At 38.8% G+C, this 20,996-nt stretch overlaps 1 protein-coding gene across 5 annotated transcripts in view; it reads right to left on the reverse strand.

Moving 5' to 3' along the window:
- Positions 1-20,996, reverse strand: part of inpp4b (inositol polyphosphate-4-phosphatase type II B) — a 162,780-nt gene that overhangs the window by 79,353 nt on the left and 62,431 nt on the right. For 4 of the 5 annotated variants that reach the window (XM_075463122.1, XM_075463121.1, XM_075463123.1 and 1 more), the window contains one exon: positions 20,175-20,254. In XM_075463122.1, the coding sequence (XP_075319237.1) occupies positions 20,175-20,254 (80 nt within the window). Of the gene's footprint in view, positions 1-7,931; positions 8,001-20,174; positions 20,255-20,996 lie in introns of those variants that run through there. The other variant, XM_075463125.1, reaches the window with a different exon arrangement.

A 20,996-nucleotide genomic window follows, 5' to 3' on the forward strand; every position in this document is an offset into this window, starting at 1 on the left:
AAAAATTAAGAGCACACGCCATATTGGTATTGCTGTTATCAACTTTAAAATAAAGGATAAGCTCACGTTTTTTTTTCTTTCAAATCAATGCCAATATGTACGATAAAAAGTATTAAATCACACTCTTTTCATTGAAATTTCCTTTTTGTGCTACCACGGCCAGTTGCTTTCTTGCAAGGCTGCAGCAGAGGGACAATAATAAGACAAGGGTGGTTTTTGGCCCATGAACACTGTTGGAAGATTTGCACAGAACGGGGACTGTGGATTTTGTTCCCCATCATTTACACTGAAATTGCCTCACGAAGAGACCATGAAGCAACTAATACGTTTTTCAAAGGATTCAAATGCATTTTTCAAACATACTCTGAGTTGTTATGTGCCAAATAATTAAAGCTGGATTTAAGAGCAGATGAACTGGGTATGAACAAGCACTGAGTGTTAATCCCCTCACACAGAAACACACATTTTGTTTTCATGATGAGCTGGGTGCTCTTAACACTCTGGATTACAACAGTTCGTATTATTACTGAACAACAATTGGATCTAAAGCCATTTTGTATATGAGCACTGACACAATGAAGATCTTAGAGATCAAAAGAAGGATGTGGTGTTCATGTTCTTGGCTGGATCTATTCAGCTGTGTGCATACATTTCTGTGGATTTAGATGGTTGGCATAAATTCAGAGAAAAGCTAAGTGCAGATCAATGACAATTAGATGAGTGCAGGTGGAGAAAACTGTTGAGTGGGAGAGGGCAGGTGGAGCAGTGACAGAATGTGTTCTGCATGTTCAGATGGTGACCTTCATTGCCACTCACTTAATAAACACTACATGATCAACTTCCATGTGATAAAGGGTCAACCCAAGCTAACAGCCTGAAATCGAAACCAAAAAACATTAAACAAAGAAATCCTAGAAATCCTTCTCACACTTGTGGCAGATTCCCAAAAAAGTGAGCACAAACTAACAGATTCTTTCAAGTACAATGACTTAGAAAAAGCGAGAGAGGACTAAAGCTTCATTATCATTTTTCAACAAACAGAAAAGAGATGACTAAACAGACTCATTTTGTGTCCCAAACTGCTGCTCTTTTTGACCTTTAACTGCACTTAAAACAGAAGCCAAGAAGAAGCCTCTCGATCATCAGCAATGCAACACCATTTTGTTGAGGGGTGTGCTCCAGTGCTGATCTGTCGTTCACAAGTAAAATCTCATGTTTGAAATCCAGCGCTGGTTCTACTTGTACCATTGGTTCGACAAAAAAATAATAAGAACAGAATAAGTGCATATTATCTATATATAAAGACATAAGAATGTCAAATCATAGCAATTTGTGTCATGGATTTGGCTTCCTGTCTTACTGGAGTTTAGCCTTTTTTAAATTTTGTCTGTCTGGTTTCTTAGTTTAACTTCAGTTTGGTTGTATGGAGGTTGAGTGTCTCTTACTTTCTTTCTCATTTTAGCAATTTCTATCCCTGTTATTCTTTGATAACTTTGCTTCCCCTCTGTGATTGCCTACCTCACCTTTATCACTGGTGTCACCTCTGTCTTGTTTCCTTATTCATTCTCAGTGCATATCGTGTTGTACCGTCTCTCCCTTGTCAGCTTGTTTGTTCTTCCCAGCCCATTTCCCGAGCCTATGTGATCCAGCCTGTTGCTTTCTAGTGTTTGTTGCAGATTTCATCTGCTTTCTTTTTCAATATGTTGGATTTTCTCCTCTTATCCCTGGGTTTTTAGACAGAGTTTATTTGGAGTGTAATTCCCTAATGAGCAGCGACTTTTTGTTTGGTTTGTAGGTTTAATTGAAATTAAATTCTTGCCTTGTCTGCTTTTCTCTGTGTCCTACATTTGGGTCCTTCTTTTTGCGCTCACATAGAACAGTTTGATTAAAAATACAAGAAATGCTCATCTGGTTTACGTCTGGCACATAAATGGCCCTGCGCAGCAATGATGCCGACTTGTACAATGGGCTCGAAGTTTGCTTCAATGTTGTTTTCCACATTTGGATAGACTATTAGATGAAGGTGATCGATGGCTTATGACTAGGGTAATAGCTCTATTGTGCAGTAACTGTTGCTTTAGTCTCCTCTTGTGTAAGTCTTATGCCCTTCTGAGCTTCGTGTGCCCTCTTAATTTAGCTGCTGTGATTTTTAAGAGGACCTTCCGCCAAAGAGAGGCTAATTATCAGCTCGTCGTTCAAAGCTTTGTGCACTTGTGGGTACATAATCACAATGGTCCTGCCCTCTGTTAGCTTGTGAGTGTTTGTTGGACTCGCTCATCAGGCATTCATGGAGTGACCTGAGCTACTTCAGCCAGTATGAATGGATCATGTTAGGTCCTGGTTCCATCCAGCTCTTCGTGTTTAAGACTTGTTGTTTGATGACTGCCTCTGCGACAGTGACTGGTTCTTGTTCTGGGAGGTTGCTGTCATCCGTTCATGGGTCAATCAGCCACAAGTCATTTGTATTGTGTGAGTAATCTCTATCCCATATGTTCTCCCAGTATTGCTCAGTCTCAGCTCTTGGTGGGTCTGTCTTTGTGGAGCTGTTAGTTTACAGTGGGGTGTGCACATTAAATTAACAAGTCTTGTAATCTCTTGGCCTCTGCTTTTCTGGTCTTTCACTTGACCCAAGTAGCAAGACTTGTAACTCTTTGTTCTCCAGAGTCTCGCTTACAGACAGCCCACTGCATTTTTTATCCATCAAGGACCTGGTTTTCATCACGTCCCTCTGTACCTCTTATAGGACTAAAATATTTCTGTCCTGTCTTATCTTAACATAAAAACCAGCCCAGCTCTGTCCAAAAGCAACTAATCTTGTGCAAGCGCATCTAAAGCTCGCTAATGAACACATAACAATGTTTTATATTCATCGTTTAATGTGTAAAAGTAACAGGCTGTGGGTTTTATGTAATTATGTGGTGTGTGACAATTCTTTTACTCAGTGTAATGGTTTCCTGGAGTCACAGTTTATCACAATTGCAGTTTTCTGGCTGCTGAATGAAGCTTCATAATTAGTGTAAATATGGTATTGATCTTCTCATAATTACCTGATGGAAACAAGCAAATTTTCCCAAATATCAATCCCTAAATTTCAGTACATGCACTGGCCTCTTTCTCTTCAAAGATTTCTACAGTGCACCCATCATGGAGAGGTTGGGGCTGTCTGGTAACTCTCAGTTGTGTCAACCAAACTGCACAAAATTGGGACCCACAAACAATATTCTTCTGCTGTGGGAGAGTATTGTAACACTGAACATACATCCATAATCCTTTCACATTTCAAAGCAATTTAGTTTGTTTTGTTATTTTTTTCCTTTGAGAAGTATTCTCACGCTGTTTTCAAAACTGATATCGTTAGTGTGTGTCCAGTGTTTTTATGGGACACTGTAATTCAGCCTTTTGGTTCTTTGGAATGATAAAAAAAAAACATTATCAAAGTATATTAGAGACAAAAAGCCACGCAAAACACACTGGGAGAAGATAAAGAAAATTGCGGATTATGTGATGCAGATCCTGAGTAGAACAGGCTGCTGGAACTTTTTATTCAAAATACTTTTTTTTCTTATTTTTTTATTTAGCCTTTATTTATTTATAGAATCTCATTGAGACGCAGAGTCTCATTCTCAAAAAAAGACCTGTTTCAAACAATTTAACAAATCGATTACAAAATTGGTTTAGTTTAGACAAGTCATTTTGTATTGTGAAAATTTTCCTCAGTGAGCATTTTATAAATCCGGCAAAAAGAAAATCTTTTGTATGTAATCATATCTTTAGTCATGAAACTATGGAGTTTTATGCACCTGATCCATGGTTACTATATTACCCACAAAGCAACTTGATCACTGACATTTTTGACAGAGATGTGGTTAAGTTTAGCTACTACATTGTTCTCAGTCGGAGATTAAGAGCAAGTTGTGTCTTCAGTTTTAACTTTGGCTGAGTCTAGTGAGATCAGTAGAGGCAATTAATCTGATGTTACTCAGCTCTACACTTGGAGTGGTATTTCCGAGACGTCGAAGCCTTCAAAAGCATATGTGTATATATGTAAAGTATGTGGTGCTCCTTTAATAGTCTAAAAACATTGCTATCTAAACCTGGAAACTCTAATGTACTTTGCTTACTCACTAAATATTTACAATGTGCTGCTAAAAACTGACGAATGATGTAGCTTTATCCAGTTTTAATTTAGATTTATTTTTCTTCTTCTAATTCCTGACATTGTGCATTTAACCTCTTCCATCCGACCCATCTTTTCATTCTTACTGTTCCTCACCCATTAGTGATTGGACAACAGCGTGTTAAAACACTCTTGTGTCAAATACCAAATAGTACCTTTCAGATTGCTAAATAGCTCAAGTAAGACATGTGATGAACACATCTAGTGCTGATGACCTTTGTGATACATTTTAAGAAATGAAAGCCCTGGACTTTACATAAGACAGGCCTACAGCTACATGCATACAAACTGCAAAAAACACAGATACAGTAGGGACAGGGAAAAGCTAGGAGAGAAATCCCTTGTTTTCTGTGACATTGAATAGTTTCTTGCTACATCATTACAAAACTCTGACCTGGAAATCTGCAGGAGGAGTATATCAGGGGAGAAAGCAATAACAAACCTTTCTATATGTTTTTATACAGGTTTAATTAAGGGCTTAAATAGGATTTAAATGCAAACAATGTTGTGCGTCTACTGTATGTGTTAGAGTGGGGGGAAAAAAGTGTGCATGTGAGCAACAGGATAACACATGGACTGTGAGAGCTAACCTGATAGTGGAGTTTGCAGTGGCTTTTTGACATAGGAAGGCTGCAAATGAAAGGTTATCTGTGCTCCAATGAGTTTCGCTGTAAAGGGAATTCAGTGGTGGTGCTGGCTTTGTCTCAGCACTGTGTTTTAGGGGGTGGCAAATGCAGGGCAAATTTTCCATCATGTAGGCAAACACACAAAGAATGGCAACAGGGAATGAGTGAGGGAGCGAAAACAACCAGATGTCATTTAAGTCTTGATGATGATATGAGCCATTCAAGTCTTCACTCTACAACTGTGTTTAAAGCTCTCTACACAATCAATCAAAATATTCTTTTCTTTGTATTCCTTTTACCATGAAAACAATGGGGAACATATCCTGCACATTTTCTGATGTTAGAATCAACACTAGAGAAGTTTGTGCACCTTAAAACTATGTTTTGAAGTACACCAACCTTTGTTATGCACATCCCCAGGCCTGAAACTGCCCTGGAGCATCTGGCGGCTGAAATACTGCAGGTCACAACTTTGGTTTCCTGCCTGGCATGACACCTTTTTACTTTACATTAACACATAACACACCAGTGACAAGATAGCAACCCACTTATATCATAATTAACAAAGTAAAAGAAAAGAAGACACCGTCGCAAGTACAAATAAAGTTGTGTGGGAAAAAGGAAACTAGTAATCAAATAAAGTGACTCAATAAAACCTCAGACAGTTTGTTTTTACGAGAGTAACAACTCTAGGCACATGAAAGTTACAACAGAGGTCCGTTTCACGTAGCAGGTTTAGTGAAAACTCTGAGTTGATTAACCCTGAAATGAGGGAAACTCTGAGTTTTCCATTTCACAAAGGGAGGTAACTCAACCCTGAGAAAGAGGGGTAACTCTAGCCTGTTTCACAAAGAGAGGTAACTTAACCTCTCGGTCAGTTACCGGAGTAACAGACTCGCTGAACCTAACCTGGTCGGGACCAGGTTTTACTCAAGAAACCTCGAGTTTCTCTCTGTCTCTGCCCTCTTTCAGCCACACACGCCATTTGATTTCCTCATTCATTCAGTCAGCAGAACGAGTTCTTCTACTTCTAGAAGTCCATTAGGTACAGTAGGAGGCGACTTTTTTCACCAACATGTCCTTTTGACAACGATCCCGTGGATGAAGGTGCAGCATTATTGCGCAGAGAATTAAATATTCATTGTGAGATGGTTATCAGACCTTATGTGTTTTAGCATTTACAGACAATTATCTTTTTGAGCGGCACCATCAGAATTTTGTTGGGACAAAAGAAAAAAAAGAGACATAAAAGACAAATAAATATTTGTATGAATAGGCTTAAAAAAGATATATATATAGGCCTATTATATTTTATAAAGGCACTTGTGTCTTGGGGGTGGACTCCCTCCAGGGATTCCCTCAGCCACTGGCCTTCCAGTTTTAGGGCCCTTCCGGTTTAGGGCCAGCTCCTCAGACTCCGTTAGAGGTGGCGGTGCTGGGCACCACCCGTTTTACGGGCATCTGCCTTCTTTCTGTTGGCTGAGTAGAAGTCTGTTTTAGTTTAAATAGGCTTAATTATTTAACAGAACATGATATAAATGAGAAGACATAGTTTATGTGTGTGAAAACAGCATTATGTTGGGGATAAAATAACTGCACAGTCAAATAGCCATTTAATATTTACTTTACAGTGTAAAACATGATCAAAATGAGGTACCTCCATGCCGAGGTCTCACCTGTTTGAACAATGTTTTTATATTTCATCTTAAACTGCTGCCAAGAGCGCTTCTCCCCCACGGGATTGCACCTAAATGAAATAAATGAATGGGCTACCATTCAAGCAGTTTCCCTGTAATATTATTGTGATTGCAAAGGACTACATTTAAACTTACACTTTTGCTGCTGCAACGGTGTTGCACTTATTTCTATAAATGTATTGAAACTCGCCGTATGAGCGCATTAAGATTTCCAATTCGAGGTTGGTGGAAAAACGTAGCCCCTCCTCTTCCCCGTTGCCATGGTGACTCGTCGAATCGGGGCTCCATTGATGCTGGCTTTTTAAGGTTGTGGCGCACACGCAAAACTCAAGGTGAACTTACTCAGAGTTGATTAACCTCACTCAAATCAGCGTTTCTGGAACCGAAAACTCAGGGTTTTCTATCTCAGAGTTTTCTATCTCAGAGTTTTCTATCTCAGAGTTTTCTATCTCAGAGTTTTCTATCTCAGAGTTTTCTATCTCAGAGTAGATCAACTCAGAGATCAGGAATAGACTCAGAGTTGGTTGAACCTGCTACGTGAAACGGACCCCTGGACAACTGGCTCAAACACGTAGAAAAATCTGTAGTTATCAAAATATCTGTGTTTCTGTGTATAAGGCCTTAAAGTGCAGCTTAAAAAGTTTTAAAATGAATATTTATTCTGATTGAGCAATCCCAATCCACTGTCACATTTGAAGTTGTTCAAGTGTATTGGCTGCTTCACGTAATCATTTTTATCAACAAATTGCCTGATTAAGTTTAAAAACAAACAAACAAACAAAAAAAAACCTGTGAGCCAACGAAGGAAATTTGCTTAAAGCAGCCAGGGCAAGAAATATCTGAAGATTGTTGAGTTCATGTCAACAGATTCACCCCCATGGTCACTGGATAGAACACCTTTGGATTTAAATATTTTTTTTTTATCAAGCCTGTTGTGAAAGTGGAAAGTGAAAGGATAATACCTACTCTACCTGATGCAACCTGTATCAAGAAAGCTGTCTTGGTTGTACTTCATCTGCTCCCATATCCATCTAAGCAGTAGGTACAGTATTTTACTAAATGTAATCCAACAATAGGCAAGGCAAGGCAAGGCAATTTTATTTATAGAGCACAATTCATACACAGGGCAATTCAAAGTGCTTCACAGCTACATAAAATCACAAGAAGGCAATAAAATCATTAAAAAGAAATTAAAAAATAAAATAAAGAAATTAAAAAAAAAAAAAGAATAATAATAATTAAAAACCCATTAAAATAATCATTAGTTAATTAAAAAGTGAAGAGTGCAGATAAAATACTTTCAGGTGTATGCACAGCTAAACAGAACTGTTTTCAGCCTAGATTTAAACATTGTCAGAGTTGAGGCCTGTCTCACATCTTCTGGAAGACTGTTCCAGATTTTAGGAGCATAAAACTGAAACACAGCCTCACCTTGTTTAGTCCTGACTCTGGGCACCAGCAGGAGACCCCTCCCTGAGGTTCTCAGTATGCATACACCTGCTGACATGGACAAACCGTTACCTAGCTACAAATGTTCAAACGCAAATGTCCAAATACTATATTTCATGGCGATTTAACCAGTTTAAATGTAAACATAATTTCCCTCTTGGCTATTGTGCCATGCCAAGTATGACTTAACATTCTTTTCAGCCACAGCTTCTTTATTTCAGATAGCTCGATGGACACTGGCCCACCAGGCATATGTAGATATACTTAAAAGCATCTAATCAATTTGATCGGAACATTTACCAGTCCAAAGCTCACAAAAGTCAGGTTTAAAAATGCTATAAAAATGAAATTTACAGGCACACATTGACACAAAATATGTGCAGTGAGCAGACTAAGATGATAATGACAAGGTGAGTCTGAGGCTAACTCTCCCCAAGTGATTTCAAGTCACTTTGAAAAAACATGATAAGAAAGGTTAGCCACAACTCAGCTATAAGTCTTAGCATTTCAGAGCAGGTCATGGCAGGCACCATTGAGCTCTTTTCCCATTCCCAGTAAATGAAAGGGATTTAAGAGCTGCTCTGACCTTGGTCATAGGTGGACAAAGCAGGCAGGATTCAACATGTAGGCACCTTCCCAGGGTATTAAAAAACACTGGACTCTGCTTTTGCGAAGCATTAATGTCTCCCTGTAATATATAACTCCAGTTTAACATGGAGCAGGATAAAAATGTCAGATAAAGCAAGTACGAGTATATACAGCAATAATAACAGCTGCCTTTTTTCTTTTGTGCACACAAAAAAGAAGGGCAGAAAAGCCAACAATGAAGTTTGTTGCTTTATTATGGAGTTATCAGTGTTTCTCAAATGATATACATAACAGGGTGGGCCACTGAGGTACATCAGTCATACATACAGTCAAGTTTAGTTTGTCTCCGTCCTTTAACATCAGATTTGACCAATCAAGCAGTTTTAGAGAAGAGGACGAGATGGAGTTAATGGAGGAGGAACTTATTACCTCCACAGCAGGACTTTTGGCTGTTCGGACAGCATTTTCATTTAGGAAACAGTGCATTGATGTTGAATTTATTTTTCTATTTGATTAGCAGTTGCCATGCCATTTAAAATGTTCACTGCCGCCATGATTATGTGAAAAGAACAGTAAGTAGACCAGAGTACAACTAGCCAGAATTTCAGCATGCCCGCCCCCAGTTGTAGTCTGTGACAGCTTCTGTGTCAAACAACAAAAAAATCATCTGAAGGGAGTAATGCATTTCTGGTTTGCTTTGTCAGTCTGCAATGTGGACTTTTGTAACAATGTGGCACCTGTATATTAGCTTTGTTAGGAGAAACACAATCAAAACAAGTCTAAATATTTCACTATTCAGAGCCATGAATGCCCATAAATGTATACTGAATTGCAATACTGAGGGTAATACTAAACAGCACGGCACACAAGGTATATTGCATGACCTCTCCTTGGTACACACATTGAAGAAGGAACAAAAAGAGAGATTGCATTGCTTCTCTGTTCACTGCCCAAAGCAGGGTGCTTGAATGATGGAAAGCCACAATGTAATCTCAAGGCAAAAATGATATACAAATCCACAAACCTGTGAAACAACAGCTCATTATCATCCTCTCATCTCTTAGTCAACAACTTGGAATAAGCTGTGCCTCTGGCATGCCCCAGCACGACATGGGGATGAATTTATCACATCTCTTAACACAACATCTTGTTTCCCATTTGTTTGGCCAGCTATGTGCAAAGAGATAAACCATAGGAAAAACCTGATGAATGGTTGACCTGGACTTATAGATCTTACTGCAACTCTATTACCTTGTTTATTATGAATGTAAGTTTAACAGCTCTATTGGAATTGAAATGACTCCTGGCAGATAATTAAGTTACTGAGGCAATGGAGTTTTTATCTTTCACAATTTTTCTCTTTGCATTGCATTTTGATGACACAGAGAAGCCGTTTTCATATTCTAGCTGCGAGGCCTTGTGCCTTGTAGCTTTTGCAGAAGTGAAGAAAAAAAGTTTTACATGCTGACAACATATATGCATTTAATTTAGCCCAACTTTGAGTCTACTCTTCCATTTTAACATGTGGTGTATGTGGTTGTATGTATTCATAATGTTATGCAGTATATTATGTATGTATGGCAACTTTGCACACATACTCATGTAATGCATGCCTCCTGAGCACTTGTGTGCATGTGATATGAGTAAACTCATTTCACTTGCATTAAATGCATTGTATTGGTTGATTCCACACACACAGACACACACACAAAATTCTGCTTCCAACAGTCCTCTCCATGTGCAGACTACAGATAAAACATTACCCACTAGCCATATGTTCACGTCATGGCCTTAAGTATCTTTTAGACTCTTCTAAGTGCTTCCATACATATGTTGCTCTATTCATTGTTGCACTGATAAAACTAAGTAGCTATAAAGAAGGACATTTTATATGGTTAATAAATATCCCCCTCAATTCATTAACTTTTTTTCAGGCTAAATATTCTTGTGGTTAAAACTGAGAATCACAAACATGGGTGTTTCACAAGAGAAGAAAAAGGAATCATCCTACACATTAATGTAATTAGCTGGGGATTTTTTAATACTCTCACAAGAATTACTAAGAACTTCAGTAGTTCTGTGTTATTCATTTTACAGCAAGGACATGTTTTTTATGTCATTTTATCACAGGAGAAGAGTCTGACTGTGTGAGGAGATTAGTGTCCCCACAGCATGATAAAGTCCTGCGCACTTAACTATACCCATGGCCACGGCTGCATCCACAATTTTACTCCAGTTTAACTGGATCAGATAGTTGATCTTTAGTCTTTTAGGTCAGGCTCAGATAAAATCAGTCACAGGGGATATTGTGTAAGGGGGAGAGTTTGCTGTCTGTGGATAAGTATAAGAATTGGAGCAGGGAGATACTAAGAACTCTGGGATGGTAAAAATGATATTATCATGATCGGGGGCTAAACTGTTGGTGGGTAGGGTAAGGAAAGGCTCAATCCAGTGGGAATGGATGAATAAGCCAAGCAACCAGGCAGCAGAAGCACTGGTCTGTGATAATGAAGTCTTGCCATGGTAAATCTCTGATACACACACACATTCAGGCAGGCACACACACTAACACAAGCATACAAATTTATATCAAAATCAAATCTCACACTGAGCTGTAGAACTGGGTCAAAGAGTGCTTCTCCTACTGAGCACATAAAGTTTTAGAGATAACAAGAAGTGCAAAAGGGGAACTACAGTGTGAGTGTGAGATGGAAAAGGGATCAGTGCAAAGGACACAACGGTTGTGTGGATGGAAAGGATTAATTACGCAAAAAAAAAAGTCGTATTATTTCGATGTAGCAACATTTAGGCTGCACATTCATGCCTTTGGTGGACCTAAAGTGAGGATTTTGACCAAAACATTTGTACTGGGCTAGTTCTCCCGATGGATACGGACAGAAAGATATTGGAGGTGTTTCTACGTGCCAGAGGGTGACAAACGTGGTATCAATAATAGTACTAATGGGGGGCGGTTGGTGGTGTAGTGGGTTAAGCAGCCGCCCCATGCACAGAGGCTACAGTCCTCGCTGCAGCTGGCCCCGGTTCGAGTCCCGCACCGAGCGGCCCCTTGCTGCATGTCTCCCCTCTCTCTCTACCCCTTGCATTCCTGTCTCTCTCCAACTGTCCTATCATTAAAGGCATAAAAAGCCCCCAAAAAATATTTAAAAATAAATAAATAAATAATAGTACTAATGGGAAAGTGAAGAAGACAGAATGAGCCAGCACAGTATTGCAGGTGGTGATGGACCAAACGGGTGAAAACGGAGAAGGAAATAATGACAGATCAGTCTGCTAACCTAACACTACACTACACTGATGCTCCCACCGCAACGCACAGTGAAGTGCAACATCTCTCTGTGAGCAGTAGGGGGGTTGGGGGCGTAAATCAGTGTCGGACCGCCACTGCTAACACATGCTTATAGTATATACTCTTGATATGAATATGTATATATGTGTCTTCGTATGAGGTGTGCACATTTTTCATGTCAAAATAGGTCAAAACTACATCTTGCTGTGATGAGGTGAAAGAGATTTAGCTCCTTCTTTGATAAATAATAGTCTTTCTCTTTATGTGTAAAAACAACATGCAATATAGAGAGACCTGCAGTGTCCCTCTTTAAACCATTCCAGATTTAGAGCGTGCACACGGGCTGCACGGTGGTATGGTGGTTAGCACCGTTCCCTCGCAGCATGAGGGTCCCTGGTTCCCGACTGGGGCCTTTCTTTGTGGAGTTTGCATGTTCTCCCCGTGTACGCATGGGTTCTTTCCAGGTGCTCTGTCTTCCTCACAACATCTGAAAACATGCATGCCAGGTTAATTGGTGAATGTGAGCATGGATAGTTGTTTGTCTCTGTGTGGCCCTGTGATGGACTAGCAACCTGTCCAGGGTATACCCTGCCTCTCGACCAGTCACAGCTGGAATAGGTTCCACCCCCCACCTGCGACCCTGAGTTGGATTAAGCGGGTATAGAAAATGGATGAATGGATGGATACTCTATGAGCCCAAACTGGAGAGAGAAACAAAACAAATCAAACTAACAGAGCTGGCAGATGGAAAATAAAAATTGCAAACCAATGGATTTCTCAACTGAGCTTGAAATAAAAACAAAACGAAAAAATCCAATAACAGTGACCATTCATGAATGAACTGAACGTGAACAGCTCACTATTCAAAATCACAGGTTGAATTGCCACACTGAGTCCAAATATAATGGCCATTTACTATGGTACCTCTGTGTGAGCAATGTCACAATGGGATCCAAGTCTGTATAACAAGCAGCTGAGGGGATTTACCACAACATCTTTGCAGGCCTCAGGGCAAAAGCAGCATGGAGATAACTCCTCATAAGCCTACCCATGAGACTGCATTTCAATAATTTGAAATTTGGACAGTGCTGTTATCTCCCTCTTTAATAACATAACATGGTGGTGTCCTCTGAACGTTAACCCGTTAGTATTGTGTCTGTGTCTCTCCGTTAATGTGACTGCAGTAGTTCACACTTACTATCGTGTTGTAAATTATGCACATAAGTTACAAGGTCAAATCAAGTCAGACTGCCTTTGGAAAATGTTATGGATAAGCACCAGAAGAATAATTCATATATGACACTGACATGTTCATGTGCCATCAGATTAATGGAAGGCAGTGCAGGTGTGAGAGGGGCTTAACAAAAAAAAATAAATCATATAGTACTGAGGTAAAAGCCTCTGTTCATGTTTTGTAAAATTATGAATTTATCAGTCGCATATGATGCGAAAACATGACATCAAAGATTTGTAGTTACTCTCATCTCTTCAGGACATTTAAGCAACGTTCAGCTTTCTCTTTTGTTCAGCTCCACTCTCACCTCTCTTGAAGAAGGGATGTCCGACAACAGCAGGCATTAGTTCTTAAAAGGGATTTTGTTACAAAGCCATATATTTCTCTTGGGATTCAGTAGTGTGAAAACAGAAAAACAACTCAAGTGTACATATATATATATATATATATATATATATATATATATATATATATATATATAACACAGTAATTGACATTTCTTTAAGTCTGAAATTGTAAGGTTTTACATGAAATGTTTTATTTTTACATTTTTTTTTTTACATTCTCCACCACATCCTATTTACATCATAGAAGGTGTGTTATCTTTTTCTAAGCTGTGAGTTTTGGACAACAAAGTTCCATCTCCAAAACTTGGTTCAATAAGCTTCTATTTGTTAGCTAATCAGCACATAAATTAAGACAAAAGACTAATCAGATTAAGCTTCTCTGTCTCGTTACCAGGGTTAAGAACCCATGCAGGTATCACTGTCTCCTGATGAAGGATGTCAGGATGTATTGTCTTTTATTGCGAGTAGTTAAGTGCCAGAGCTGGGACTTCAGGATGTAGGAGGTCTATGGGGAAAATACAATAAATATAGGTAGACTTAAATTGATACAGAAAGAACAAATAGATAAATAAACAATGTTGTGAGTGAAGACATTAAATCACTAAGACATGATAACCCTGTCCTGCAGGACTACTCTATACTATCTTCACTGCTACCCGACATCTCTGACGAAAATTTTTATTTTACCTCACAGGCCATGGGATTTTCTGGTCTACCTTGGTTTATTGCCTTTGGATCTGAAGTAATGTGCTAGAGCACCGCAATTGAAAAACAATACTGACAAATAACGTTGACTGACCGAGGCAGTGGTGGACCAGAGACCTCCATGTTCTTCAAAGTAAAACTATGTTTCAGAAGTTTAAAAAGACATTTTGAGCGACTGCTAAAGTGAAATAAGTGTAAGTGTATAAGTGTATACGATAGTCTACTTCACTGAATAGGTATTACTGATGAAACCACTGACTAACACAACTGGGGTCTAAAGAGAGAAGTCTGCACTTGAAACCTTTGTGGAAAAATAATAAAGAAGATTAAGAAATTGTTGGAGTTAAAAAACAACAAAAAGCCAAACAAAACTATGTTTAGTAAACTCAGAAATCATTAAAATTCTTAGTCCATGGACCTTTGTACAAGGTCGCAGGTTTAAGACTGCACACTCATTGCACTTTCCTACTTTCCCTCTTACTTATCATTTCTTTCTTTTCTTTTCTGCTATCAACTCTAAATGGTTAGAATTAATGTAACATGGTTTGGTCTCCAGGGAGCATACTACAAAATTCATGATAAGACATTTACAAAAATCTACAGGCTTATCGGTTTCACATTTTACTATTCATAGTTCATAGTTGCTATTTTGTTACATGATCATTGCCACACAGAAAACAACACCTCAGGGATATACTGATATTAGATAATCTACAACTATGAACTATGTTATGGGCATTTGAAATAAAGCCTCTGCACATTTTCTTGTGAGACAGGGCTGCTTGACCTCTTCCGAAAACCCCATCTACAAATCTGACAGGATTTTGATAACCTTAATTTGAAATACATTTCAGGTGTCTGTATATTCATGTATTAAAAAAGACTTGTTCCACATATCCTATTTGCTATTTGGAACACAAAAACTCTGAAGGTTAATATCTCAAAACCTCACAGAATACAGACAACATTTACTTTACTGATTTCAAGGTCTTCAAAACAACGCATGCGGCCAGGCCGCCACATGCACGCACTACTGACAGATGTTGATATAACCATTCAAAACCTGCTGTTGCTGGACATTGTAATCTTGTTGCTTAGTAATTCATTTTCAGTTTCTGTTCTGAGTATTTATACTCTATTCAGAGTTGTAATCTCAATCAGCAGGCAGATACTTTCATTCTGTTGATCTATTACCACCTTTACTGCAGCCTCGAAGAAGAAGTGTTTTCCCTTCAAACACATTGAACCCTTTTTGTGTTGTGTGAACCACCTTTAAAGGTGGATCACAAAACTTGAGCTGGATTTGACTGCTGTCCTCAGGCCGCTTTACATCATATATTGGCTCTATAATCAATCCAAGTGTTTTAAACTTCGAAAAAATATTCTTAATTCCTCATCTAACATATTATGGTGGCTATTCGCCTCCATGTTTTATACAGATGTGTGCCTTTTGCTGCATTTGTTTGTGTCTGGAGCACCTATGTGTGCTTTTTGGTTGAGTGGGAGCAGGAGGAAGGTAAGATTTACTCATTATCATTTCAATGGCCTATGGTGCCTACAGAAAAGACAGATCTTCATCCAAGAGTCCCACTCATTCATCACGACACTGTCAGGAACCTTCAAATAAGTGACCCAAATCAAACTGGTCGTGTCTCTCAGGAAACAAAAACAATCCGTGACAAACATCCTAACCAGCCTCACATGAAAGTGAGTATGAGGAATGAAAGAGCAGCAGAAATGCAAGGAATTTGTGGGGATAAGGAATGAGCTTTAAGCCGGACAGCCCTCTAGCAGGGTAAACTACACTTAGCAGGCAAAGTTAAAAGGAAAATCACTTCAACACTAAGGCGTTGTTCAAATACTAATTTCCTCAGCAGTAAATCAAGAGCTTATGAAGAGAAGTTAGTCAATGTCATATTGGTTTGAAGATTCACTGAATGGAATCAATCCTTGCCTCATGGAGATGAAGTAATTCCATATTCCCCGCACTCAAATTAACGGACTTTCTGCAACAACTGGCTGAGTGGGGATTAGAACACTATATTAAAATGAAGCATCTGTTTCTACCAAATGAATTGCCTTCCTGCACATTTCACTGCTACAGCATCTGCGCTGCTTGGCCAGCAGAACTAATGTGTAGTGTGAGTCATAGACTCTTCCACAGGTCAAACGGCCCAGAATGAATCATACAGTACAAACTCATGTAAAGCTGCTCATCATCAAAATGCCTTCTAACTGGATGAACCAACAAACAAACAGCATATCAAATTCAGAAGTCTCCCTTGTTGTGTCTGTATGTGTTATACATGCTTCACTGTCAGCTCAACACAATCAGACTCCAACTCCACACAAACGAGCTACAATAACTTTGTGTGTTGATTTGTGCAGCAAGGATGTCAAATGCAGTATCTGCCACTGCAAGTTTCTCCCACTGATGCCTCAAAGGGGAAGTGTGCCTAAAATAAAAAATATGTTTTTTTTCCTGCCTGTAGTGCTACTACTTCATCTTTTGGAGGTATTGGCCATAGAGATGTCTGTCTCCTTCTGAATATAACTGAACTTGATAGCACTCTGCTTTTGGTGCTCAAAGTGCCACAGTAGTGTTTGAGCCTTTACTAAAAAAAAAAAAAAAAAAAAACTAAAATGTCAACTGACTGTACAATCTCTATACACAGATGAAGATGTCTGCAAAATAGAAACTAAAGCAACTGGTAACTTCTACACCTGGATCCATACTGTAACCAGAGCAGGCAGTTATTGTTGTTCTAGCCAAACGTTCCAGTTAACATTATATAAAGCTGAGTGTTTTTGTAGCAGGGAATGTAGTTTCATCATGCAGCTACAATGTTATAGGGATTTTATTGACTGCTTCCATTAGCATGAATGATTGCTAAGACTTGACTAAGTATCGAAAATAAATTGGAAATGGAGACTAAGACCTGTACGACCGAACAGCTAAATATCCATTTAGTGAATAACTAATCTCTAAACAACTGTTTTATTGTTGGCTTCATTTTTATACTATACAATTACATTTATCTATGAAAAACCACAGTCCATTTCATCAGTTTTGAATGAAAGATCAGTAGCTGTGGACAGCTCATTAATGTTAGAGGACAGGTGTGGTGGATTTCATGTTTATACTTACACTTTAGTGATACATGTACAATTTACAGTTGAGTAATCAGAATGTGATTTCTGGACAGAATAATTGCTGCTGAGTTATTTTGAAATGTATATTTGTTTAATTTGAGAGCTAGCTTCATTGTACCTGAAAGAAGGCAGACTCTAAGGCTAATATCTCCAATACCTTGCAGCTCGCATCAAATAGTGAATTAAATGCATTCATTCAGAGCCTTTTTAGTCTTGTTGGCTACTCAAAAAACTTTGAGTGTCAAACTACGTTCACCCTTTCACACTGACAATCACTTATTTCATTTTACACATTGTTCACATTCCTCTTTGACACACATTTTGAACATTGGTCAATGCATCTTTCCCAAGGACACTGACATAAAGACTACAGAGGCCTTGAATCAAAGGACCTACCCTTTAATTATTTGGGACGTTGTCCTTCTGCGCCACAGCTGCCTCCATAAGTCCATAGATGAATACAAAACACCACATGCAAGTGGACCACCACATTAAAGTACGTGTACTTGACAAATTCAAAACCTTAATGATTTGAGTGCAAACATCTGTTTACTATTGAGACCTCTTTTTTGAGCCCTGGTACTTCCCTAAATAATCAGGCATGCTGAGTTTGATATGGACAGGTTGAGAAAGCCATTAAAACACTGATAGAGACACATAACATAGATTGAGCCATCTCTTAATACAAATATGGATTTAAGAAAACCTTTTCAATTAAAAAGAAATTTGCAGCAATGCTGTAAGTACCATGAGACTTCATGCTCTATTCAAGAATAGAACGACAAAACTAAATGGCAATATTGTACCACAGTGGAGTGTGACTACAGGGGGGTAGAACAGCATGAACAAAATCTGCACTGTAATGTGCAAATACACAGAGGAAGGAGGCTGCAATCTCTTTTTTCACTGCAGCTCAATTGGGCTACATACAATTATACCCTATGACTTGGGATCACCTACAGGAAATGAAAAGCCTAACAAAAGAAAGCAGAAAAAGAGGGAAATAGAGAAAATTTTGCCAAAGAAAATATTGCCAAAGGGACAGTCATATTTACTATGAACTATGAATTAGACTTCAATCCAAGACAGACACAGTTATTCTTAACAGTTTGCAGTTGGAGATAAAATATTCTGACTCTACAATCACATGCCGTGCGGTGTATGTGCAGGAAGAGAGAAAGTATTGTGGAAATTTAGTTCTGTTTGCAGCAGATTTTAAAATGGTGCCTCCATGGAACAAAGAAACAAGGCTGAAGTTAGGATCACTACACAATAACTACAGATAGACTTTTACACTACATATTTTGGCAAACATCTGATACTTTCTAACAAAACTTTGGACTGACACACACAGCAGCATACACAACATCTATGCCTTTTTCTAATTAATCCCAAAATAAAGGATCCTATCCAAAGTCCCCATGGTAACCCTTCTGACTTACACCTTTCTCAACGCAGCTAAGGTAGTATGGTTCATCTCTCAAGACCACCATATTTTATCATTTCACCAGTCACAGAGCAGTCTTTGTTTCAACAATGCATCATATCATCAAATGGCCTGTGAATGATTTTCTGGTTCAGTCAGAAATATTCTCTGAATAACCACAGATTTTTTTAAAGGTAGAAATCTGGTGAATCAGAATTCATACTGTGCATACTGACCGTTTGAGACACTAGCTGTTTAATCCCCACTCTTATTGCTCACATTTTGAAGTTTACTTGAGCGGTATACCAAACCTCAAATTGATCCTAGTGGTCGGGCCAGTGCTTTGCATGGTAGATTGCAGCAACCAGTGTGTGTGAATGAAAGGCATACACTAAAGAATTTGGGGCAGACCAAAAAAAAGTTACACTAAGGCCCACACAGATAAATTCATCTAAGCTCCATGACAAATCAAGACAGAATGAAACATACTGTACCTTGAAATGATGTAAAGCTGTCAAAGTTCCTTTCCAGGAATGAATAATCCTCTAAAAACTGATCTATAATTCCCCAAAACTGAACATGGTCAAAGTTCTGCCATGAAAAAAATAAAGCTTCTACGGCTTTGGGTTTGGTATGACTCTGCATCTTTTCTCCATTCAGTGAATAAGGAGCTGAGAACATGCTCATCTGCCTCCACCTTTATCTCTGCCCAACAACAGATGGCACTTTCTAAAACTGTTTAAGTGGTGTCAGTGGTCACATCATGCTTTTTTGAGTTCTTCTCTTTTCGTCAGTGTGTCCTAAAGCTTTTGATGTGATAGATCTGCAAAGTCAAAAGCCTGAAGCCCGCCACAGAGAGAGTAATTGTCACTCAAAGAAAATGCTTCTGTTCGGCTTAAACAGCTCGCTCGCAGTCCAGGTCGTTCTTTTTTTACTCGATGACATCACCATGACGTACATTTGCATTATACATGCCAAGTGGCTGTGCAAAGTACATCAGCTTCCTAAATTCTTTCATACATCTATTGGTTGATTATTCAAATTAAACAATTATGTAAATAATCTTCTATGGTGGAATAATGAAATGTACATAAAAGATAAAAATGTGTCTTTGTATTGGCCCATCTCTCAGAAACAACATTAGGATTTTATTTTCAACCCTTCTGTTTAAAATCCTTTCAGAAAAAAACACTTATTCCCTCACCAATTTTCAACAAAAAAATAGAGTGCACATCAGAGTACTGTATTCCCACATGCTAACTCTACATCCCTGAAACAAACAACTCTGGCAGCTACTGCACCATTCCTGCTGTTGCAACATCTGTGGATAGGTTCATTTTCCCAACTCAGCGTCACATCCATGTTGACGTGTCTGTTCTTGATCTTTGAAGTCTGAGGTCTAAATTCTGTTTAGCCTCTAGACGCACAGAGAACAATGAGAATGACAAAGAAACACTTAACTTACCTCAGACTCAAAGTCAGTCGTTCATCTTTAGCCCTCAACAGATCCCCTACTGAAAATGTGGCACTACCCAGGAAGCTGCTCTGTAGAAACAGAACCAAGAAGAAAGAAGCTGGTGAAATGACGTTTTTCATTGGCAAATAAACAGTAAAATGACAATAAAAAGAGGCAACAGCTTTCTTTTGGCTGTATTATAGAGTTGTTAGAAACAGTTCAGTCATGGGACAGAAATCAATCTGATCATTATAATAAAAAATGACTGATCGTGTTGACAGAGGGCGCGGAAACATACAATTCACTCTCCTTTGCTATGTTTTTCTGTCTATTGTAATTCCGTCTCCCCTTTCTTGGAGCTCTGACAACATGTATTTGCTGGAGGCATGATATGAACAAGGGGTGTCAGCCAACGAGAACTGGGTCATGGAGAAAGAAGTGAGGGACGAGCCCATCAATAACGCAACGAGATGATCCACATTTGTGGAAAAAAAATACACATCCTCACTCCCTCATGGGCATGCCTTAATGCATGCAAATATACTCACACACATACAGACATCTCCTGCACCTGCAAGAAACACCATCAACATGCTAACTTGTGCTACAGCAGGGGAGGGCTACGACCGTGCCAAGGACACAGACTGCTGCAAACAACACTGTAACACAATGTGAGGTAATTAACTTCGTGCAGAAAGGTGAGTGCATGTATTTCATCCTACTGGGGAGAATATTGTAATTAGAGTATCTTCAGTGTGTTGACAAGGCTAACATCCTACGGTACAATTTGTAACTCTTTATCTGCCAAAATGAAGTGTCTTCATTCGTGGC

This window comes from Odontesthes bonariensis, chromosome 4, assembly GCF_027942865.1.
Source record: "Odontesthes bonariensis isolate fOdoBon6 chromosome 4, fOdoBon6.hap1, whole genome shotgun sequence".
In the NCBI taxonomy this organism is placed as follows: Eukaryota; Metazoa; Chordata; class Actinopteri; order Atheriniformes; family Atherinopsidae; genus Odontesthes; species Odontesthes bonariensis.